General features: G+C 55.1%; 4 protein-coding genes across 4 annotated transcripts in view; 2 read left to right on the top strand and 2 right to left on the bottom strand.

Annotated features, from left to right (window-relative positions):
* VOLCADRAFT_94031 (uncharacterized protein) overlaps positions 1 to 3,642 on the top strand; it is a gene marked incomplete at both ends in the record, with an annotated part of 19,027 nt that extends 15,385 nt beyond the window's left edge. The window contains 4 exons of the mRNA XM_002953216.1: positions 1,111 to 1,632; positions 1,902 to 2,135; positions 2,502 to 2,672; positions 3,040 to 3,642. Coding sequence (XP_002953262.1) covers positions 1,111 to 1,632; positions 1,902 to 2,135; positions 2,502 to 2,672; positions 3,040 to 3,642 — 1,530 coding nt within the window. The remainder of the gene's footprint in view (positions 1 to 1,110; positions 1,633 to 1,901; positions 2,136 to 2,501; positions 2,673 to 3,039) is intronic.
* A 733-nt stretch (positions 3,643 to 4,375) lies between these two features.
* Positions 4,376 to 6,850, bottom strand: VOLCADRAFT_82151 (uncharacterized protein). Its single transcript, XM_002953296.1, has 2 exons — positions 6,316 to 6,850; positions 4,376 to 4,995 (listed from the first exon to the last, which is right to left on the bottom strand). The coding sequence occupies exons 1-2, from the start codon at positions 6,427 to 6,429 to the stop codon at positions 4,642 to 4,644; spliced, it is 468 nt and encodes a 155-aa protein (XP_002953342.1). The 5' UTR covers positions 6,430 to 6,850; the 3' UTR covers positions 4,376 to 4,641.
* A 1,816-nt stretch (positions 6,851 to 8,666) lies between these two features.
* Positions 8,667 to 9,074, bottom strand: VOLCADRAFT_63478 (uncharacterized protein; the record flags this gene model as incomplete). Its single annotated transcript, XM_002953297.1, has 1 exon — positions 8,667 to 9,074. One exon carries the CDS (start codon positions 9,072 to 9,074, stop codon positions 8,667 to 8,669), a length of 408 nt encoding a protein of 135 aa, XP_002953343.1.
* Positions 9,075 to 17,600: 8,526 nt separating this feature from the next.
* Positions 17,601 to 23,963, top strand: part of VOLCADRAFT_94032 (uncharacterized protein) — a gene marked incomplete at both ends in the record, with an annotated part of 12,490 nt that continues 6,127 nt past the window's right edge. Inside the window, 8 exons of the mRNA XM_002953217.1 lie at positions 17,601 to 17,708; positions 18,774 to 18,982; positions 19,675 to 19,885; positions 20,700 to 20,918; positions 21,601 to 21,651; positions 22,160 to 22,225; positions 22,430 to 22,687; positions 23,480 to 23,620. Coding sequence (XP_002953263.1) covers positions 17,601 to 17,708; positions 18,774 to 18,982; positions 19,675 to 19,885; positions 20,700 to 20,918; positions 21,601 to 21,651; positions 22,160 to 22,225; positions 22,430 to 22,687; positions 23,480 to 23,620 — 1,263 coding nt within the window. The remainder of the gene's footprint in view (positions 17,709 to 18,773; positions 18,983 to 19,674; positions 19,886 to 20,699; positions 20,919 to 21,600; positions 21,652 to 22,159; positions 22,226 to 22,429; positions 22,688 to 23,479; positions 23,621 to 23,963) is intronic.

Below are 23,963 nucleotides of genomic sequence, written 5' to 3' on the forward strand. Positions count from 1 at the left end.
TGTGGTCGGTGAGGGGAGGGAAGGGGGGGGGAGGGGAGGGGGGGGGAGCGGAGGGGAGGGGAGGGCGAGGGCGAGGATTGCGGGGTACGAGGGAGCAGGAGGGTTGCGGCGGAGGAGCTCTTTGCAAAAAGGTAAGGGTGATGCCGTACCAACCGACACGCCCAACGCAGCAACCACCTGACGTCCAGTCCAAAGCTGTACTGCCCAGTTTTAACCCCCCCCAGATACCCCCCTGCCAGGTGGGAGAGCTCATCCCCAGTTTTAAGGTGGTGGGGCAATGCAGTGCTGCTGCGGCCGCTGCCACACCAGCCGCCTGCCACCACCCACCCTGAGCCAGTCCTTCATTTCTTCTTCATTCCCTCCTCATTCCGCCCCCACCACCTTCCTGCGCGACCGTCCAGCACCTCCAGCACCTCCTGCACCTCCTGCACCTCCAGCACCTCCTGCACCTCCAGCACCTCCTGCACCTCCAGCACCTCCTGCACCTCCAGCACCTCCTGCACCTCCTGCACCTCCAGCACCTCCTGCACCTCCAGCACCTCCTGCACCTCCAGCACCTCCTGCACCTCCAGCACCTCCTGCACCTCCTGCCTTGGGGCCGCCGGCAGTACCTCGGCGGTTGCGATGTTGTTCCGTCCGGTCCGGGTCTGGTCCGGTCCTCCGGGGGAGGGGTTTTAGGGTTTGTCAGGTCGTGTAGTGAATATAGTGAAGTAGTCATAGTGTCAGGGGTCGTCAACTACTGAGCGCTTCCTAAGCATGGCGGGCCCCCCCACATGTGTGTCTCCCGCCCTTCCTAACTCCCCTTGCCCGGAAAATCATGTTACCCCGGGTACTCCTCTTCCTCCGTTGCTGTGTGTTTTGACACAACGACGAATCCACTCGATCCGTCATTTTCGTCCCTTTTCGGTCCCAATGCTGCGCCCGCCACCCACCCACCCACCCGTTCCAGAGGTTGTGTGTGTTTTCCCCGGTCCCCTCGCCCTTTAGTTTTGCCGCGTCAGTCTTTTCTTGGCATCACCTTCACTCGCTCGTGGTTCGTCTCCCCCACCCCCGCCCGCCCCCTCGGCTGCATCAGTCCCTCCGGAAACCCCTTCCCTCCCGCTCCCCCAGGTTTGGGCCAACACGCTGTACGCGATGGGTCTCATGGACCACTACGACCCACGGGTCTTCCAGGCGCTCTCACAGGCGCTGTTCAAAGACAACAGCAATAGCAGTGGCGGTAAAAGCGATAGCAGCAGAAGCCCCGACGTGAACTCCCTCACCTCCCCGCCGCCGCAATCATCACCACCACCACCACAACCGCCATCACTGCCATCACCGCCATCACCACAGCTACCTCCCTCCTCCTCTTCCTCATCCTCGTCCCCATCCCAGCTCCTTCGCTTCGCCACGGCTCAGACGTGCGGTAATGTGCTGTTTGCCATGGGGGCTTTACGACATGTGGACGAGCAGATTATGGACGCGTTGTTGACGCGTATGCTTCAGATTGTTCGTGGTGGTGGACGGGGGGGTGGGGGAAGTGGGGGGGTGTCGGTGGTGGATTTGGCTCTGGCTGTCCGGGCGTGCGCTCATCTCAACTACAGGTCCTCGCTGTTGGACGAGCTGTTGGAGGCGGCCATGCCGGCCTTGAAGGTGTGTGCGGTGTGTGCGGGGGAGGAAGGGGGTGAGATGCAAAAAGGGGGGTGCAGTCCGGATGAGGGATTTAGGGCCGTTGTTTTCGGGAGTGATATGCGCATAAGCTACAACCCGCCACATAAATACACACACACGCACGCACACACACGCACACCACTATACTTTGCAAACCCCAACACTCCCCACTCCCCTCTCCCCTCTCCACCTCCCCCGCCCCCTCCCCTTCCCCCGCCCGCTCACGCACACACTCTGCCCCCCCCCCACAGGCTCAGGCTGCTCGCCTCATGGCCTACAACGTGCTATGGTCCATGTTGATCCTGGGTATACTGGGGGAGGTACGACATCAGCCGTTGGTTCAGTACCTGGTGAGCTGCGTCAACCGGTACGGCACAAGTACGTGGAAGTCGGCGGCTGACCCGTCATCGCCGTCATCGCCGTCAATTTCGTCATCGCCGCCACCTCCTAGTTCTGAGACGGCGGCGTACGACGATCTGACCCAGGTGGGTTATTACAGGAGTAATGTGGGTGTGTGGGCGGGTGGGCGGGTGGGCCCTAGGCTTGCTGCCTGGTTCAAGCCGGGAAAGGGTAAATCATGTTGTGGTGATGGGTACCGCATGTACGGGAGATGCAGAAGCGGATATCGCGTGATCCGCCTTAAGTGGTCTCTGCTTTCATAGCTCTGTACTAGAGCACTACCCGCCCTGACCCCCCGACTTCTTTAATCCCCCCCCGACCCGCCCTTCCTTACACGTTCTGTGTATCACCACCCCCTCTTTTTCTGTACCTTTTCCGCGAAAACACAAACCCGCCCCCACCCGCCCCCACCCGCCCTTCTTACTGAACCTCCCCGATTGTGTAAACCGCAGTTAGTGCAGTACCATTTGGAGAGCAGATATCTGGGCCTTACGGGGACAGCGTACGACTTAACGCCGCCGCAGGGCATGGATGCCTTGATACGGCAGATACGGGAGCGCCGGCAGCAGTTGGCCGCGCAGAGCAGTACCGTCGTACACCAGAAAGTGGTGGCCACACTGCAGGTATCGTGCCGTACATATATCAGATGATGAAATAAAATTGATTTATGTACGACACTGCAGGTCCCGAGTTGCAGCGGTGCTGTTTGGCCACTTTGGGCTGTCGTACTTAGGCATGCCGTACGAGGAAGGCTGTTACAGCAGTAAAGGGCTATATCTATGTGTTTGTCGTCTATCTCTGAGTTTAAGTTTAAGGGCTCTTTGTAAGTCCACCCCCCCCCTGGCAGGCAGATATCCTCCCTAACCGCCCACCCCCTGCGCCAACAGCCCCTCCCTAACTCCCTAACTGCGCATTTGACGCTGGGATAGTCGTGTAGTGTCGACGGATCTCAGAGTACCATTTCATGCTGCCGTACTGTCTGTCGTACAGGAAATGGCCGCCGCACCGAACTGCCTCACCGCTGGTGTACGGCACCCGCGCATCCTGGCAGTGGAGTCGGAAGTGCTGTTGGAGCCGGAGCTGGTGGTGGTGGACGTGTTGCTCACATTGGAGGCCGACCCAGATGCGAACTTGAATTCAAATTCAAATTCAAGTCCATTCGAGGCTTCATCTCCGGTAGCAGCTGCTGCAGCTCCTGCTGTTGCTGCAACCACTGCCGCTTTTGCTGGGAACAACAACAACAACAAGAACAACAACAACAACAACAACAGCAGTCCAACAGACTATGTCCCGTCATCTCCTCCTTCACCCTCCACCTCCTCCGCCACCTCCACCTCCTCCGCCCCGATCCAATACAAATTGGCGGTGGAGGTGGATGGTCCTCATCACTTCATGCGCAACCGACTCGACCATCAAGACGGCACATCGGCCTATCGGGACCGGGTGCTGCAGCGGCGCCTCGGGCAGCAGGCCGGCGGCGGCGGCGTCGCTGTCGTACGAACCAGGACGTGGGTGGAGCAGCTGCCGGATGACGAGGCCCGTCGGCGGTACCTGGCGGGGCTGCTGGCGGCCTCCGTGCCCCCGAGGTCGTGAAGGCCGTCAGTCTGTCAGTCTGTCAGTCCGTCAGTCCATGATGTGTGTGCCCAACTGCCGCTGTTACATGGGGTGGGGATATTGGGTGGTGCTCGTGGTGAAGTGCGTTGTCGCTAACCTCGAGGGCTAGTTGGCGGAGTAGGGGAGGGTCGCGGAGGATGGGAATGGTGGCTTCGGCCGCGCAAATGAGTGCTGGGTGGTGGGTGCTGAACTGGGTGCTGAAATGCATTTCATTTGGCGGTTTGCATGTTGTGGATCCATCCACGTGCTTGATCGTGTGCGTATGCTCTTATTTTGGGGGATTGGCAAAAGGGGGGGAGGGGCAGCTGTGGATAGGAGAGTTCTCACGCCCGTGCATCGATTTGGGTCAGGATGCATCGGATAGGTATAGAACTGGAGGAGAGGTTTCAGCACTCTCTCGGCGTGTAATACCCCGGTTGCCTTTGATGAGGCCAGTTGCGATCTAGTCCCGAGGCAATGTGTGTGATCTAGGTCTTGGGGTTACGGTCTTCTTTCGCTTGGTCGCCAGGAACGGAATTCGGGCTCAGTGGTCTGCCTCAGTGGTCTGCTCGGCCTCCAGACTATTATGATGTGGGGAAAGAGGGTTATGATGCTGTAATGCCTATACAACGTTGTACGACGATTCATCGGATCCGACCTTGACAGATTGCGGATCAGTTATGCCATTGTGCGTGTGTGTGTGTGTGTCTGTGTATGTTTAGAGTGTATTTTTAAAGGTTACAAGTATCTGCGAGGCAATTGATCTGCCTGCTATAATTTTTCATCATCCAGTCATCCGCAGAGGCAGGCAGAGCTTCGGCTAATGCCACCAATCCAGCGTGCTAATCACTTACACTCCCGACAATGTCGAAGATCTGCTCTTAGGAAATCGAACCCAGAACCCTAAACCGCATAATGCAATAGTATCTGCACGACAGACCAGATCAGAGCGGCAAGTTCGTATGGCGTAGTACAGTGTAGTAATGGTGGATGGTTCTGTCAGGTGATGAATTGAGGAAATAACCAACATGTTAGATTGGCCCAGAAGCCTTCCACTCGTGTAATAACAAGAAATACAACAAGGCCGTGGAGGCCAGAAAGAGATATGTGGAGGTACGGAGGACACAGAGGGCAGCGGAGAGAACCTAACCACGGAGAGCTGCAAACTGGCAGCCAGGCCCCGCCCTCCGACGGCACACAAGTCCCGTGCCTGTGCCTGCAACTGCCACACCCAGCGAGCAGCCGCCCTGCAATGCCGGCAACACCTGACCATCCACAGCCCAGCGTCAATGCAGGGGGAAGATGAGGAGGAAGAATGCCTGCCGCAATGGAAGGATAGACATCAACGGCAATCTACAGATGCAGTACATGGCTCAGAACAGATCCATCCGTCTCCCAGCAAGCGGGAGATGTTTGGGGACAGGAACCCCCATATGGACCACTGTCGTCACGGCCAGAGAAAAGCATGCAGGCAAAACAAGAATAGTCATCAACGGCAATATACAGATGCAGTACATGGCTCAGAACAGATCCATCCGTCTCCCAGCAAGCGGGAGATGTTTGGGGACAGGAACCCCCATATGGACCACTGTCGTCACGGCCAGAGAAAAGCATGCAGGCAAAACAAGAATAGTCATCAACGGCAATATACAGATGCAGTACATGGCTCAGAACAGATCCATCCGTCTCCCAGCAAGCGGGAGATGTTTGGGGACAGGAACCCCCATATGGACCACTGTCGTCACGGCCAGAGAAAAGCATGCAGGCAAAACAGAGATTGTCATCAACGGCAATATACAGATTCAGTACATGGCTCAGAACAGATCCATCCGTCTCCCAGCAAGCGGGAGATGTTTGGGGACAGGAACCCCCATATGGACCACTGTCGTCACGGCCAGAGAAAAGCATGCAGGCAAAACAGGGATTGTCATCAACGGCAATATACAGATGCAGTACATGGCTCAGAACAGATCCATCCGTCTCCCAGCAAGCGGGAGATGTTTGGGGACAGGAACCCCCATATGGACCACTGTCGTCACGGCCAGAGAAAAGCATGCAGGCAAAACAGAGATTGTCATCAACGGCAATATACAGATTCAGTACATGGCTCAGAACAGATCCATCCGTCTCCCAGCAAGCGGGAGATGTTTGGGGACAGGAACCCCCATATGGACCACTGTCGTCACGGCCAGAGAACAGCATGCAGGCAAAACAGAGATTGTCATCAAGCAATATACAGATGCAGTACATGGCTCAGAACAGATCCATCCGTCTCCCAGCAAGCGGGAGATGTTTGGGGACAGGAACCCCATATGGACCACTGTCGTCACGGCCAGAGAACAGCATGCAGGCAAAACAAGAATTGTCATCAACGGCAATATACAGATGCAGTACATGGCTCAGAACAGATCCATCCGTCTCCCAGCAAGCGGGAGATGTTTGGGGACAGGAACCCCCATATGGACCACTGTCGTCACGGCCAGAGAACAGCATGCAGGCAAAACAGGGATTGTCATCAACGGCAATCTACAGATGCAGTACATGGCTCAGAACAGATCCATCCGTCTCCCAGCAAGCGGGAGATGTTTGGGGACAGGAACCCCCATATGGACCACTGTCGTCACGGCCAGAGAACAGCATGCAGGCAAAACAGGGATTGTCATCAACGGCAATATACAGATGCAGTACATGGCTCAGAACAGATCCATCCGTCTCCCAGCAAGCGGGAGATGTTTGGGGACAGGAACCCCCATATGGACCACTGTCGTCACGGCCAGAGAACAGCATGCAGGCAAAACAGGGATTGTCATCAACGGCAATCTACAGATGCAGTACATGGCTCAGAACAGATCCATCCGTCTCCCAGCAAGCGGGAGATGTTTGGGGACAGGAACCCCCATATGGACCACTGTCGTCACGGCCAGAGAACAGCATGCAGGCAAAACAGAGATTGTCATCAACGGCAATCTACAGATGCAGTACATGGCTCAGAACAGATCCATCCGTCTCCCAGCAAGCGGGAGATGTTTGGGGACAGGAACCCCCATATGGACCACTGTCGTCACGGCCAGAGAACAGCATGCAGGCAAAACAAGAATAGTCATCAACGGCAATATACAGATGCAGTACATGGCTCAGAACAGATCCATCCGTCTCCCAGCAAGCGGGAGATGTTTTGGGACAGGAACCCCCATATGGACCACTGTCGTCACGGCCAGAGGACAGCATGCAGGCAAAACAAGAATAGACATCAACGGCAATTTACAGATGCAGTACATGGCTCCGAACAGATCCATCCGTCTCCCAGCAAGCGGGAGATGTTTTGGGACAGGAACCCCCATATGGACCACTGTCGTCACGGCCGGAGGACAGCATGCAGGCAAAACAAGAATAGACATCAGGGCAATTTACAGATGCAGTACATGGCTCAGAACAGATCCATCCGTCTCCCAGCAAGCGGGAGATGTTTTGGGACAGGAACCCCCATATGGACCACTGTCGTCACGGCCAGAGAACAGCATGCAGGCAAAACAAGAATAGTCATCAACGGCAATTTACAGATGCAGTACATGGCTCAGAACAGATCCATCCGTCTCCCAGCAAGCGGGAGATGTTTGGGGACAGGAACCCCCATATGGACCACTGTCGTCACGGCCAGAGAACAGCATGCAGGCAAAACAGGGATTGTCATCAACGGCAATCTACAGATGCAGTACATGGCTCAGAACAGATCCATCCGTCTCCCAGCAAGCGGGAGATGTTTGGGGACAGGAACCCCCATATGGACCACTGTCGTCACGGCCAGAGAACAGCATGCAGGCAAAACAGGGATTGTCATCAACGGCAATCTACAGATGCAGTACATGGCTCAGAACAGATCCATCCGTCTCCCAGCAAGCGGGAGATGTTTGGGGACAGGAACCCCCATATGGACCACTGTCGTCACGGCCAGAGAACAGCATGCAGGCAAAACAGAGATTGTCATCAACGGCAATCTACAGATGCAGTACATGGCTCAGAACAGATCCATCCGTCTCCCAGCAAGCGGGAGATGTTTGGGGACAGGAACCCCCATATGGACCACTGTCGTCACGGCCAGAGAACAGCATGCAGGCAAAACAGGGATTGTCATCAACGGCAATCTACAGATGCAGTACATGGCTCAGAACAGATCCATCCGTCTCCCAGCAAGCGGGAGATGTTTTGGGACAGGAACCCCCATATGGACCACTGTCGTCACGGCCAGAGAACAGCATGCAGGCAAAACAAGAATAGACATCAACGGCAATTTACAGATGCAGTACATGGCTCAGAACAGATCCATCCGTCTCCCAGCAAGCGGGAGATGTTTGGGGACAGGAACCCCCATATGGACCACTGTCGTCACGGCCAGAGAACAGCATGCAGGCAAAACAGGGATTGTCATCAACGGCAATCTACAGATGCAGTACATGGCTCAGAACAGATCCATCCGTCTCCCAGCAAGCGGGAGATGTTTGGGGACAGGAACCCCCATATGGACCACTGTCGTCACGGCCAGAGAACAGCATGCAGGCAAAACAGAGATTGTCATCAACGGCAATCTACAGATGCAGTACATGGCTCAGAACAGATCCATCCGTCTCCCAGCAAGCGGGAGATGTTTGGGGACAGGAACCCCCATATGGACCATTGTCGTCACGGCCAGAGAAAAGCATGCAGGCAAAACAGGGATTGTCATCAACGGCAATGTACAGATGCAGTACATGGCTCAGAACAGATCCATCCGTCTCCCAGCAAGCGGGAGATGTTTGGGGACAGGAACCCCCATATGGACCATTGTCGTCACGGCCAGAGAACAGCATGCAGGCAAAACAGGGATTGTCATCAACGGCAATCTACAGATGCAGTACATGGCTCAGAACAGATCCATCCGTCTCCCAGCAAGCGGGAGATGTTTGGGGACAGGAACCCCCATATGGACCATTGTCGTCACGGCCAGAGAAAAGCATGCAGGCAAAACAGGGATTGTCATCAACGGCAATCTACAGATGCAGTACATGGCTCAGAACAGATCCATCCGTCTCCCAGCAAGCGGGAGATGTTTGGGGACAGGAACCCCCATATGGACCATTGTCGTCACGGCCAGAGAACAGCATGCAGGCAAAACAGGGATTGTCATCAACGGCAACGTACAGATGCAGTACATGGCTCAGAACAGATCCATCCGTCTCCCAGCAAGCGGGAGATGTTTGGGGACAGGAACCCCCATATGGACCATTGTCGTCACGGCCAGAGAAAAGCATGCAGGCAAAACAGGGATTGTCATCAACGGCAACGTACAGATGCAGTACATGGCTCAGAACAGATCCATCCGTCTCCCAGCAAGCGGGAGATGTTTGGGGACAGGAACCCCCATATGGACCATTGTCGTCACGGCCAGAGAAAAGCATGCAGGCAAAACAGGGATTGTCATCAACGGCAATCTACAGATGCAGTACATGGCTCAGAACAGATCCATCCGTCTCCCAGCAAGCGGGAGATGTTTGGGGACAGGAACCCCCATATGGACCATTGTCGTCACGGCCAGAGAAAAGCATGCAGGCAAAACAGGGATTGTCATCAACGGCAATCTACAGATGCAGTACATGGCTCAGAACAGATCCATCCGTCTCCCAGCAAGCGGGAGATGTTTGGGGACAGGAACCCCCATATGGACCATTGTCGTCACGGCCAGAGAAAAGCATGCAGGCAAAACAGGGATTGTCATCAACGGCAATCTACAGATGCAGTACATGGCTCAGAACAGATCCATCCGTCTCCCAGCAAGCGGGAGATGTTTGGGGACAGGAACCCCCATATGGACCATTGTCGTCACGGCCAGAGAACAGCATGCAGGCAAAACAGGGATTGTCATCAACGGCAACGTACAGATGCAGTACATGGCTCAGAACAGATCCATCCGTCTCCCAGCAAGCGGGAGATGTTTGGGGACAGGAACCCCCATATGGACCATTGTCGTCACGGCCAGAGAACAGCATGCAGGCAAAACAGGGATTGTCATCAACAGCAACGTACAGATGCAGTACATGGCTCAGAACAGATCCATCCGTCTCCCAGCAAGCGGGAGATGTTTGGGGACAGGAACCCCCATATGGACCATTGTCGTCACGGCCAGAGAAAAGACTGCAGGCAAAACAGGGATTGTCATCAACAGTAACGTACAGATGCAGTACATGGCTCAGAACAGATCCATCCGTCTCCCAGCAAGCGGGAGATGTTTGGGGACAGGAACCCCCATATGGACCATTGTCGTCACGGCCAGAGAACAGCATGCAGGCAAAAACAGGGATTGTCATCAACGGCAATCTACAGATGCAGTACATGGCTCAGAACAGATCCATCCGTCTCCCAGCAAGCGGGAGATGTTTGGGGACAGGAACCCCCATATGGACCATTGTCGTCACGGCCAGAGAAAAGCATGCAGGCAAAACAGGGATTGTCATCAACAGTAACGTACAGATGCAGTACATGGCTCAGAACAGATCCATCCGTCTCCCAGCAAGCGGGAGATGTTTGGGGACAGGAACCCCCATATGGACCATTGTCGTCACGGCCAGAGAACAGCATGCAGGCAAAACAGGGATTGTCATCAACAGTAACGTACAGATGCAGTACATGGCTCAGAACAGATCCATCCGTCTCCCAGCAAGCGGGAGATGTTTGGGGACAGGAACCCCCATATGGACCATTGTCGTCACGGCCAGAGAACAGCATGCAGGCAAAACAGGGATTGTCATCAACAGTAACGTACAGATGCAGTACATGGCTCAGAACAGATCCATCCGTCTCCCAGCAAGCGGGAGATGTTTGGGGACAGGAACCCCCATATGGACCATTGTCGTCACGGCCAGAGAACAGCATGCAGGCAAAACAGGGATTGTCATCAACAGTAACGTACAGATGCAGTACATGGCTCAGAACAGATCCATCCGTCTCCCAGCAAGCGGAAGATGTTTGGGGACAGGAACCCCCATATGGACCATTGTCGTCACGGCCAGAGAACAGCATGCAGGCAAAACAGGGATTGTCATCAACAGTAACGTACAGATGCAGTACATGGCTCAGAACAGATCCATCCGTCTCCCAGCAAGCGGGAGATGTTTGGGGACAGGAACCCCCATATGGACCATTGTCGTCACGGCCAGAGAACAGCATGCAGGCAAAACAGGGATTGTCATCAACAGTAACGTACAGATGCAGTACATGGCTCAGAACAGATCCATCCGTCTCCCAGCAAGCGGGAGATGTTTGGGGACAGGAACCCCCATATGGACCATTGTCGTCACGGCCAGAGAACAGCATGCAGGCAAAACAGGGATTGTCATCAACGGCAATCTACAGATGCAGTACATGGCTCAGAACAGATCCATCCGTCTCCCAGCAAGCGGGAGATGTTTGGGGACAGGAACCCCCATATGGACCATTGTCGTCACGGCCAGAGAACAGCATGCAGGCAAAACAGGGATTGTCATCAACGGCAATCTACAGATGCAGTACATGGCTCAGAACAGATCCATCCGTCTCCCAGCAAGCGGGAGATGTTTGGGGACAGGAACCCCCATATGGACCATTGTCGTCACGGCCAGAGAACAGCATGCAGGCAAAACAGGGATTGTCATCAACGGCAACCTACAGATGCAGTACATGGCTCAGAACAGATCCATCCGTCTCCCAGCAAGCGGGAGATGTTTGGGGACAGGAACCCCCATATGGACCATTGTCGTCACGGCCAGAGAACAGCATGCAGGCAAAACAGGGATTGTCATCAACAGTAACGTACAGATGCAGTACATGGCTCAGAACAGATCCATCCGTCTCCCAGCAAGCGGGAGATGTTTGGGGACAGGAACCCCCATATGGACCATTATCGTCACGGCCAGAGAACAGCATGCAGGCAAAACAGGGATTGTCATCAACGGCAATCTACAGATGCAGTACATGGCTCAGAACAGATCCATCCGTCTCCCAGCAAGCGGGAGATGTTTGGGGACAGGAACCCCCATATGGACCACTGTCGTCACGGCCAGAGAAAAGCATGCAGGCAAACCAAGAATAGACATTAACGGCAATCTACAGATGCAGTACATGGCTCAGAACAGATCCATCCGTCTCCCAGCAAGCGGGAGATGTTTGGGGACAGGAACCCCCATATGGACCACTGTCGTCACGGCCAGAGAACAGCATGCAGGTAAAACAGGGATTGTCATCAACAGTATCGTACAGATGCAGTACATGGCTCAGAACAGATCCATCCGTCTCCCAGCAAGCGGGAGATGTTTGGGGACAGGAACCCCCATATGGACCACTGTCGTCACGGCCAGAGAACAGCATGCAGGCAAAACAGGGATTGTCATCAACGGCAATCTACAGATGCAGTACATGGCTCAGAACAGATCCATCCGTCTCCCAGCAAGCGGGAGATGTTTGGGGACAGGAACCCCCATATGGACCACTGTCGTCACGGCCAGAGAACAGCATGCAGGCAAAACAAGAATTGTCATCAACGGCAATCTACAGATGCAGTACATGGCTCAGAACAGATCCATCCGTCTCCCAGCAAGCGGGAGATGTTTGGGGACAGGAACCCCCATATGGACCACTGTCGTCACGGCCAGAGAACAGCATGCAGGCAAAACAGGGATTGTCATCAACGGCAATCTACAGATGCAGTACATGGCTCAGAACAGATCCATCCGTCTCCCAGCAAGCGGGAGATGTTTGGGGACAGGAACCCCCATATGGACCACTGTCGTCACGGCCAGAGAACAGCATGCAGGCAAAACAGGGATTGTCATCAACGGCAATCTACAGATGCAGTACATGGCTCAGAACAGATCCATCCGTCTCCCAGCAAGCGGGAGATGTTTGGGGACAGGAACCCCCATATGGACCACTGTCGTCACGGCCAGAGAACAGCATGCAGGCAAAACAGGGATTGTCATCAACGGCAATCTACAGATGCAGTACATGGCTCAGAACAGATCCATCCGTCTCCCAGCAAGCGGGAGATGTTTGGGGACAGGAACCCCCATATGGACCACTGTCGTCACGGCCAGAGAACAGCATGCAGGCAAAACAAGAATTGTCATCAACGGCAATCTACAGATGCAGTACATGGCTCAGAACAGATCCATCCGTCTCCCAGCAAGCGGGAGATGTTTGGGGACAGGAACCCCCATATGGACCACTGTCGTCACGGCCAGAGAACAGCATGCAGGCAAAACAGGGATTGTCATCAACAGTAGCGTACAGATGCAGTACATGGCTCAGAACAGATCCATCCGTCTCCCAGCAAGCGGGAGATGTTTGGGGACAGGAACCCCCATATGGACCACTGTCGTCACGGCCAGAGAACAGCATGCAGGCAAAACAGGGATTGTCATCAACGGCAATATACAGATGCAGTACATGGCTCAGAACAGATCCATCCGTCTCCCAGCAAGCGGAAGATGTTTGGGGACAGGAACCCCCATATGGACCATTGTCGTCACGGCCAGAGAACAGCATGCAGGCAAAACAGGGATTGTCATCAACGGCAATCTACAGATGCAGTACATGGCTCAGAACAGATCCATCCGTCTCCCAGCAAGCGGGAGATGTTTGGGGACAGGAACCCCCATATGGACCATTATCGTCACGGCCAGAGAACAGCATGCAGGCAAAACAGGGATTGTCATCAACGGCAATCTACAGATGCAGTACATGGCTCAGAACAGATCCATCCGTCTCCCAGCAAGCGGGAGATGTTTGGGGACAGGAACCCCCATATGGACCACTATCGTCACGGCCAGAGAACAGCATGCAGGCAAAACAGGGATTGTCATCAACGGCAATCTACAGATGCAGTACATGGCTCAGAACAGATCCATCCGTCTCCCAGCAAGCGGGAGATGTTTGGGGACAGGAACCCCCATATGGACCATTATCGTCACGGCAAGAGGACATAAGGTCTAGCGAGGGTGGTAGGACGCAAGTAGGCGGCGCTAGGCACTCCACGCACACACGAAAAGGTTCAAATCACAATCACCTCAATTGAAGGGAGCAGGGAATGCATTAATCATGTATCAAGCACATTAGTATTGGACGCGCGTGGGAGTGCAGGTATGGTGCGGCCCAGGAGCCATGTCAAGGGTCAGTTCATCTGGCTTGACGGACCCGAGGGCCCTAAAAAGTTAGAAGGTTGGTGCTTCAGCGTCGATCAGTCGGGGAAAGTGTCGTCCTTCCCATTGACAGGCCTGGGCGGGCTACTTGCGCACGAATGACGTGGCGGAAATGCGCAATCTATTTATTTATCTGTACATGGCGGCAGGGCAGCGGATGGACACGCTCTCATGGCTACTCAGAAAAGTGTGTGAACGAACGTATCGTCATTGGTCTACGAATGAGCTGAGCAGCGAATTGACATTACTATGGTGCAGGGGCAACGCTGGCACGTTACGAAGAGACGTGGCACACTAGGGGTGACAGCAGCTGGTGAGCCAGAGACGCCATAACGTCTGTCCATCAGCAGAGATATCCCTAGATGAGGGACCCATAGGACTGGGGCGAAAATATCATTCATCGCTTTCTAACCCTCCACAAATTAGCAACGCCTTGGCAGCTAAAAATTCTCTTGAAAGGTTGCCTTGAGAGGTGCCTCACAGCGACTTACCAGATACTTTCTTGATAAACATCGAGACGACAGCCTTCCATGAACGGTGAAACCTTGACAACGGTGCTGATCGTGATATCATTAGCGGTGGTGGTGGCGGCAGCATCAGCACCAATACCACATGAAGGAGCGAGGGAACATGAAACCCGTAGGCTGCATCCCTAATTCATTCACAAGCAAGCGACGACATCCACAGCGGTACGACAGAGAATGCCGGTGTTGATGAACACCAGTATAACGGTGTGTCAGATTAAACAACCAGCGACCTCAGCAGGGCACGAATGCCATTCAGAAGACCGTCGTGAGATTATTACTGGCGTTTTCTCATCAACCACACGACAAGTACCACCACACATTCAACACTCAACAGAACAAACGCGCAGTCCAGCTGGAACCCCTCAGCGAAACAGTTGAAAAGCCTCAGACATCCAAGGAAGAATCAAGCGGCATCAGCTCTCAAGCCCGGCGAAGGCGAAAGCTCTAGACGGGCCCTGCGAATGGTTTTTTCTGAGAGAAGCCCTGTTTGGAAACGTCATCATCGGCCATCTAAATATAAATCAAATCAGGAAAGACACCAACAGCATCATCGTATGCCAAGACGAAGCACTCAAGCATTTGCCTCAAACCGCAACAAGGTTGCACCGTATGCACATTGCCACCTGAGGTGCCCATGAACATGACCTGCCCTAGACTGCGCGGCTTCACCAGGTAGGTTCACTCCTGCAGAGCAGAAATCTGACTACACCACAGCAGTTACAACTTGGCGTGCTTCATCATGGGCATAGATACATTTCTTCATTTGCGGCATGATGAAATCATGAAGCAGTGAAGAATGCGCTTCATGCAAAGGCTAAACTTTCATGCAGCAGCAAAAGAGGTAATAGGTTACCAACATACAGATACAGAGCACGGCTCAGAACAGATCCATCCGTCTCCCAGCAAGCAGGAGATGTTTGGGGACAGGAACCCCCATATGGACCACTGTCGTCACGGCCAGAGAACAGCATGCAGGCAAAACAGGGATTGTCATCAACAGTAACGTACAGATGCAGTACATGGCTCAGAACAGATCCATCCGTCTCCCAGCAAGCGGAAGATGTTTGGGGACAGGAACCCCCATATGGACCATTGTCGTCACGGCCAGAGAACAGCATGCAGGCAAAACAGGGATTGTCATCAACGGCAATCTACAGATGCAGTACATGGCTCAGAACAGATCCATCCATCTCCCAGCAAGCGGGAGATGTTTGGGGACAGGAACCCCCATATGGACCACTGTCGTCACGGCCAGAGGAGGACAGCTGGAAAGAAAATAAAAAAGATGAAGTAGGGAGGCGGTTGGGAAAGGGGGCCTAAGGGACATTCGTTCTCATGGCCAGAGAGTTGCAAAACACGATGTCATTTCTGAACAATGGGAAAGCCATCGGTGAGCATATGCAACGCTTAGTGCAAATGCGAAGAACCCGTTTTAAGCTCGGGTAAGAAAACCTTGGAGACCAAGATAATTACAGCCACTGCGAATCCGGATGTCCGAGTAGGCCAGAGCGCCCGGTGGAAGGAAAAGTCATTTTCTGTGTAGTAGCTTTAATCATGAGGTGTCATCAACAGCTTGAAGTTGTCGTCATAGCGCAGAAAATAGAGGAATAGGCAAGGGCTCCATGCCAAATGTTCATTTTGTGCAGGCCAGTACGTAGCAGGTGCCCATAACGTCGCGTGGTGGACAGGAAAATGATTTCAAGCCACAATACAGCCAACCATATATTGACCAACGCAGGTGTTGAATCAAGACATGTCTGGGCGCAATCGTCCCAGCCCCAAACCATGACGAAGAGCTAGGATAGCGTGCTCAATCAATAGCAGCAAGGAGATGTTGAGCTCTCGCAACCGGCCCTGTGGCTCCTCGGAACGGGTTTTCACAGCACAGAGCAAGCTGTGTAACTAGTTATGAAAGGAGCCGGACTGTCTGTATGGGGATCTGTAGACATGTCAAAACCTGGGCTGGACCGTACGTGCATGCGTGCTGCAGGATGTACTACAGCTCGAGAGTCTGAAAGCAGCAAAAGAGGGCCAAAGGATATAGGGGGTAAACATATCGGGGTTGGTATGACGCAAGCAGGGTCGCGCTGGGCACTCAAAGCATGGACGAAAAGGTTCAAATCACCTTTCATCTCAATTGAAGGGAGCAGGGAATGCATACATCAAGCGCACGTATGGTGCGGCCCAGGAGCCATGTCAAGGGTCAGTTCATCTGGCTTGACGGACCCGAGGGCCCTAAAAAGTAAGAAGGTTGGTGCTTCAGCGTCGATCAGTCGGGGAAAGTGTCGTCCTTCCCATTGACAGGCCTGGGCGGGCTACTTGTGAACGAACGACGTGGCGGAAATGCGCAATCTATTTATTTATCTGTACATGGCGGCAGGGCCGCGGATGGACACGCTCTCATGGCTACTCAGAAATGTGTTGGAACTAATGCATCGTCATCAGTCTACGAGTGAGCCGAGCAGCAAATTGACATTAATATTGTGCAGGGGCAAGGCTGGCACGTTACGAAGAGACGTGGCACACGAGGAGTGACAGCAGCTGGTGAGTCAAGAGACTCCATAACGTCTGTCCATCAGCAGAGATATCGCTAGATGAGGGACCCATAGGACTGGGGCGAAAATATCATTTACCATTTTTCTGCTGGCCGCCGCGGCCCAAATGAACCGATGCTCTATTCAGCGACAACTGCAAGGACCTCTATACAGTGAGCACAACACAACTTACCTTCTATTTCCACGTAATTAAACTTATGGACGACCGGACTTTAGCCAAAAAAGGGAACTCTGACGGCGGCCCTTGCAGCAGCAACCATCAAGGCAGCGCGCAGCATACGGAATAATGTTATGGGTTATGCTGATTATTAGTAGCAAAAGCATATCCTATGTTTTAAGGGACAAATGCTATATGGTTTTCTTACGCTCAAATTTGCCCTTTGGGGGGATTTTGTACGAATGGATTCAATCAACAGAAGAAACGGGAACTGAGTGTTCCGTGGTCATAGCATGCTTTAGCGAGGAAGTACCGTTTTCGTTTTTTCAACGGGACAATTTTCTTCTTAAGGACTCAATTTATGACAGTGGCATGACCAGTATGCAGATGATTGACTTGATTCGATCGGAATTACCGAAAGATATGTGTAAAAGCTTCTGAAAGAGCTAGAAATTTAAAGAGCGTGCAAAGCAGTCAACCCAACACGCCAAGCCGGTCCATATCCAGTAATTCCGCTATGGCAACTCGACAGCCCCTCGCGCTTAGCTTGGCAGGCTTCCAGTTTACATACCGTAATAACTACTTTGACTGGCGGCTGCTACATGGCATTGATATTGACACAGTGGTGCGTGTGGTTCAGGTCACTGCGGCTTGTGCTGTACAAGGGCCGGCATGTAGGTTGCCATTTGGGGTAAAAGCCGAGGGCGGTGGCAAGTAGTGGATTGTATAACACAAGCAAAGGTTCTTAATTGAAAAAATATTTGAGCGTTACGCTTTGCGACAGGACCGCGTTGCGCAGCACGGTTGTGACCCACATCCCTTGCATATGATTAACGAAAGCCTTTCTGCTTCCATACGCCTGCACATCCTTGTGACAAGCCACGATTTTCTTTTGTCTGGAACATTCAGGCAACATATTCAGCACGCAGCTCCCTCCTCCACTTCCTCCCTACCTCCTCACCCCACTACATACATACGGATGGACCCGGGTGTGTCGGCAGGTCGACGGAGAATCCGATATGTCCTAGAGGAACCACTCTTTCCTTTTCCTGTGCCTTGTGCGGTCCTACTGCTTGGATGCTCTGCGGTATGACCTATATTAATGCACCTGACGCTTATATTGGGAACCCCTTGCCCAGGGACGTGTTTCCGATTGCCTCCCTCGCCTGTCCGCCACCTAGCCCATGCAGGGTTTGTTGGACACATGAAACGATTTAAGGGTCATGATTTGCTGCTGTGTCCACGAAATGGTTGTACCACCCACATTCCAGAAGCCCACGTAGCTCTTGAACACAAACAATTACGCAAGGACACGCGAATCAATCCATGGGGTTTTCACCGGCTTGTAAGACGTTCCTTAAGAGACATGGATGTGCACCGCTTATTGCACCCATTTGCACGCAATCTCGTCTACATGGCCGCCCCCAACGCCATCCCAACCCATCCCAAAAATGCCAGGGCACTCACGTTTGCGTTCCACAATGACAACGTCCAGACTGGTTTCCTGGTTACACTGAACCGCGTCTTAACGCATGAATGCATATGACCTCGATCTCCTCCAATCACCACCCCTGCATCCCACCCTTCTGCACGCACCTCCAAACAGCACCACCTCCAAACAAATATTCCCCGCCCCTCCCCCCCTTCCCCCCCTCCCCCCCTCCCCGCCCCTCCTCCCGCACATCCGCAGATTCGTCTAACTGACGTTCAGGCGGTAGAGGACTGTCTGGACACCCTCCAGCGCGGCTCCTTCGCTGCGGAAAGGGACCGGCTGTCCCCCGCCAACTGCGTGCAGTTGTTCCGGCTGCTACAGCTCGCCGTAGAGTACTGCGGGCACCTGCGGGCGGCGCATGCGCTGCTGCTGGAGTGCTACAACACAGCAACTGCGGCGGCGGAGAGGTGCGGAAGGAGCAGGGCTGCGTCGGGGAAAGGCATTGTGGAGTTGGAGGGTGGGAGGGAGACGGGGCTCGGCAGAGGGGGAGGGTGGAAGGCGAGGAGGAGAGGGGATATTCCGGGTTGGATAGCTAAGAAGGGAAGCATGAGAAGGCAGAACAACAGGGTGCGAAGTGTACACTGGTGCAGGAAGGGATGCCAAGGGTGTGGAATGGGGTGGGCGTGTCGGTTTTGGAAAAGGCAAGTGCCGTGGACAGATGCCGAACGACGCCGGACCTGCCCGCTCACACACTACCCCGCCAGTACGAGTTCCAAGCTCGAGAGCCCTTTTTCTTGTCTTGGCCAGCTACCGCTATCTGATACATGTCGTCTGGCTGCCCCTTTCCTTCCATGCCTGCATAACTTGGTACATAGCATGTTCCCATCTGTCAACGTTTTTTCCTGGCATGCCTGTCTGACTCGGTGGCTTACCCCTCCCTATCCCCCACATCTTACCCTCCTTACCCTTTACCACTCTTCCACATTCCCTCATACATACATACATGCTCCCGACCCTTGCGCTGTGTTTCGGCTCCGGCCCCCGGCGCTCGCGGCCCACAGTGTATGACCCAAGTCATACATACATACATACATACATACATGCACACATGCACACACTCATATACATATACATACACGCCCCCTCCATTTATCCCCAGCTGGAAGGCCGCAGCTCGCAGCTACTTGGAGGTGGGCTCTGTCTTCGTGTCTGAGAGTGTGACGCTGGGCAGCCTCAGCCGGGGGCCGCTTGACGCCACCGATGCGGCCAAGGCGGTGCTGGAGGCGGCGGATAGGGAGTACAACCTGGCGCTGGATGCACTGGAGGCGAGTGGGAAGAGGGGAGAATGGAGAAGAGGGAATATTCGTAGGGTGGCAGGAGGTGGTGCCAAGATTGATTGTAGGTCAACTTTCAAAGTCTGAGCAGGGGAGGTCGGGGGGTAAGGTTGTGGGGAGGAGAGGGGGGCCAGTGGCCTCAGGGGCCAGGCTACGTGACTGGAAAGGAGGTGGGAATGGAGCCATCGGAGAAAGGGGGGACAGGGGGGAGAAACGGGAGTTGGATCGGACCCTGTGTGAGATTGGCGGGAAATGCCAGCGCAAGAATCCACGTTGTGGAAGTGTGTGGGTAGTGGGTGAGGGGAGGAAGGTGAAGGAAAGTGGGCGGGGGGAGCAGGCGGGGAGGTACGAAGATAGGAATGAGGTAATCGGGGGAAAAGCTCGCTGCCTGTGTGACGACCTGTGTGTGCAAGGGCGCTGGGCCTAACCCCTCCTCTCCCTGCGCCGCTCTGGCCCTACCTTCGTCCCCCCCCCTCTCCCCGTGTGTTGCCTCTTTTGACCTCAGCTGCGTTCCATTCCCTCCTTTGTTCGCCTCGTCTCCACTTTCACCTTCCCTGTCTCCTTTCCTCCTCGCCTGTTGCCCTGTTGCCCTGTCCTTGTCCCTTTCTCCTCATCATGGACCTTCAACCAGAACCCCCCCCAACGTAAGGCCACCCACAACCCTGCGTCTTGTACACTCTTTCCTTGGCAGCAGCTTCACTCGTCCGTGGTTCGTCTTCACCCCCACAACCCCCCCCCCACCCAAATATGAGCCAAGCAACAGCGGCGCCCCTTTGGCCAGTCTGGTTTTTAGTGTGCGCATGTAACCCCACACGCAACCTTCGCCCCCTGGCCCCCCGTGAGAACGCAGGCGGAGGACTCCCGGGCTCGGCACTTCCGTTTCCGCAAGCAGCGTACGGAGATCTCCTGGTCCACTCTGAACGCTGCTGACGTGGACCGCCTCGTGTCCTCCCTGGACGTGGGACTGCTCGAGGGCCTTCTGCCCAACCTCACGTACGGCAGCATTACTAACGAGGATGACGAGCAACTGACACCGCATCATTTTGGACAGCTTATTCCGCTGGGGCAGGTGGGGGGAATGTGTGGGTGTGGGTGTGGGGAAGAGGGGGGAAGTGGGACAGCAAATTGGAGCTAGGCTGGGTGTATGTATGTATGTATGTATGTACACAACCCGGGCCTTGCTTCCCCTCTCCCCCTCGGATGGCTGCCGGTATAAATATATACATGTGTGTATATATGTGTATACATGTATGTATATATGTTGTGTGTGTGTGTCGGTATGAACCTCCCCCCTCCCAGCCCCCCACCTGTCACTAGACAGCTCGCACATGGATTACGTGCGCGCACCTCCACCTCCTGATTACGGGCCGCCCGCTGTGCAAACCATGTGCGCTCTCACGCCCGCGTGTCCTTTATTTCCCAATTCCAAAACTCCTCCATCCCCCTCCACTACCACCACACACCTGCTTGTCCAGATCATCATGTGCTGCTTGTCTTGAAGCTTCCGTTCAACCCCCCACCCCCCCCACCCCCCCACCCACCCCGTTGTCATCCCTACCTGCCCGGGGGCCGCCCCCACTATCACCACCACTCGCCCCCCCACTATCACCACCACTCGCCCCCCCACTATCACCACCACTCGCCCCCCCACTATCACCACCACTCGCCCCCCCACTATCACCACCACTCGCCCCCCCACTATCACCACCACTCGCCCCCCCACTATCACCACCCGGCCGTCACCGCGCCAGGCGGCTCTGGACTACGTGCTGTGGCAGGCCAATGCCACCGGCGCGCTCATGGTGTGGTTTAACGAACTGCGCTGTTGTATGTGTATGTGTATGTATGTATGTATGTATGTATGTATGTATGTATGTATGTATGTATGTATGTATGTATGTATGTGTTTATCTGTTACATGTCGATCCGAGCCTGACGCTGGCCAGGGTGTACGTGTGTGTGCGTATGTGGTCATGTGTGTGTGGGGGGGATGTAGGTCCTGATGGCCTCCCTGAAGGGGGCCCACTCGCGCACTCAGCACCTCAGCACGGTTGCTCCTTCGGAACCCCTTGCGCGATACGCACATCAGACATGACATGAGGATGCACACGGTTGCTCCTGCGGAACCCTTTCCCCTTCTTAGAAGCTTCTAGGCGGCTTGAGACACCCGCCTTGTCCTCCTCCGCCTCCTCCGCCTCCTCCTCCGCCTCCTCCGCCTCCTCCGCCTCCTCCGCCTCCTCCTCCGCCGCCGCCTCCTCCTCCGCCTCCTCTTCCGCCGCCGCCTCCTCCTCCGCCTCCTCTTCCCCACAGGAGCAAGCAATGGCTGGTCTGCAGGCGGCGTGTGCGGACATACCCACACTCACCAGCGCCACGCAGGTGGGGGGGTGTAACTGTGTATTTTACCAAACCGCCACCACGACCACCACCACCACCACCACCACCACCCCGCATCTCTGTCCTTCCCCCCGGCCCCGGCCACACTCCTCCCTGTTGTAGCGCCTGAGTTTGGGTGTGTTTTCCGTACTCCCCCTTTCTTTTCCCCCTTCTCGCCCTCTTCTTTTCCCCCGTTTCCCCCTGCAGGAGCTGCACGCTGAAATCACCTCCCTGCTACTCGGCGGACAGCCCCAGACACAAAACCAGAACCAGATTCTAAACCAGCCCGGGCTTGGGCTTGTGGCCGGGATTATGACACCCAGCGGCGGGGGTGGGGGTGGGGCTGGCTTGCCGGATGTGGGAGGTTCGGCGGCGGCTGGTGGTGGTGGTGGTGATGTTGGTGGCCTAGGGTCCGCAGTGCCCTGGGCCTCGGCGTCGGCGGATCTGTCCCAGCAGTACGGGCAGGTGGGTCCGGGCAGGTGGGTCCGGGCAGGTGGGTCCGGGCAGGTGGGTCCGGGCAGGTGGGTCCGGGCAGGTGGGTCCGGGCAGGTGGGTCCGGGCAGGTGGGTCCGGGCAGGTGGGTCCGGGCAAGTGGGTCCGGGCAGGTGGGTCCGGGCAGGTGGGTCCGGGCAGGTGGGTCCGGGCAGGTGGGTCCGGGCAGGTGGGTCCGGGCAGGTGGGTCCGGGCAGGTGGGTCCGGGCAGGTGGGTCCGGGCAGGTGGGTCCGGGCAGGTGGGTCCGGGCAGGTGGGTCCGGGCAGGTGGGTCCGGGCAGGTGGGTCCGGGCAGGTGGGTCCGGGCAGGTGGGTCCGGGCAGGTGGGTCCGGGCAGGTGGGTCCGGGCATATAGTCGTCTAGTCGTCTAGTCGTATCAAATATGCGTATCAAATACGCAAAACCCAAAAATCAATACGTTGGGAATAATCAATACGGTCGTACTCGTCAGTACAGGCAATCCGACCCATGGGTCACAGGTACCTAAGAACACCGATCAGGGCCGCTACAGGTCCATGCAGAGCCATGCGATGTAAATAGTCAAGGGGCCATCCGTGACGGCGAATCGATAATACTCGCCTATGGCGACTAGCCTTCCTAGCACCACCGCTGAAGGCCTTCTGGCAGTAGAGAGTCTCTTTGTGAGGAAGGACGGAGGTCGCTTCATGGGGGCAAGCCTTTGCGGCTGATGGGCCGTGGTTAATAGGCGGTTCTGCCCCTCTCGTTTCCCCAACCCCTCTGCCCCTCTCCGGCCTCGTGTCCAAGATCCCGGTTCTCCTACTTCACGGCCCTCCCTTCCAGACGCAGTACGGCGGCCGGCCGGGGCTTATCTTCCAGGGTTTGACACGCACGTCCTCCCCCGCACCCCTGCGACCCGTCAGTGGGGGCCCTGGAGGAGCACCGCAGGTACGTCTGTCTGTCTGTCTATCTGTCTGTGTGTGTAGATATGTATGTATGTGGATATGTGTGTCGCATTGGATTGTTGCCATTACGCCGCTAGCTAGCCATGAAGGAAACTGAAAACAACAACGGTGCGATGGATGCGGTCTGCAGACGTGACGAATAACCCACTGTTCGGTACTTGGGCGGTGGCTCAGAAAGCAAAGAGAGGGCCTGCATGCTCACACACGCACACACGCACACGCAAACACGCGAGATGGCGGGGGGGGTTACGCTGTCATCCACAACTCTCCACTCCCTTTCCGTGACCAACCTGAGTGTGTTGTTGCTACTGCTCTGCCACCCCCAC

This window comes from Volvox carteri, assembly GCF_000143455.1.
Source record: "Volvox carteri f. nagariensis unplaced genomic scaffold VOLCAscaffold_35, whole genome shotgun sequence".
Taxonomy (NCBI): Eukaryota; Viridiplantae; Chlorophyta; class Chlorophyceae; order Chlamydomonadales; family Volvocaceae; genus Volvox; species Volvox carteri.

Coding starts and splice junctions, on each gene's coding strand:
- VOLCADRAFT_82151 (XM_002953296.1), bottom strand. CDS start 6,429: ATGCTGTTCTCTGGCCGTGACGACAGTGGTCCATATGGGGGTTCCTGT. Junction 4,996..6,315: donor GCCATGTACTGCATCTGTAT/ATTGCCGTTGAT, acceptor CTGCATCTGTAG/ATTGCCGTTGATGTCTATCC.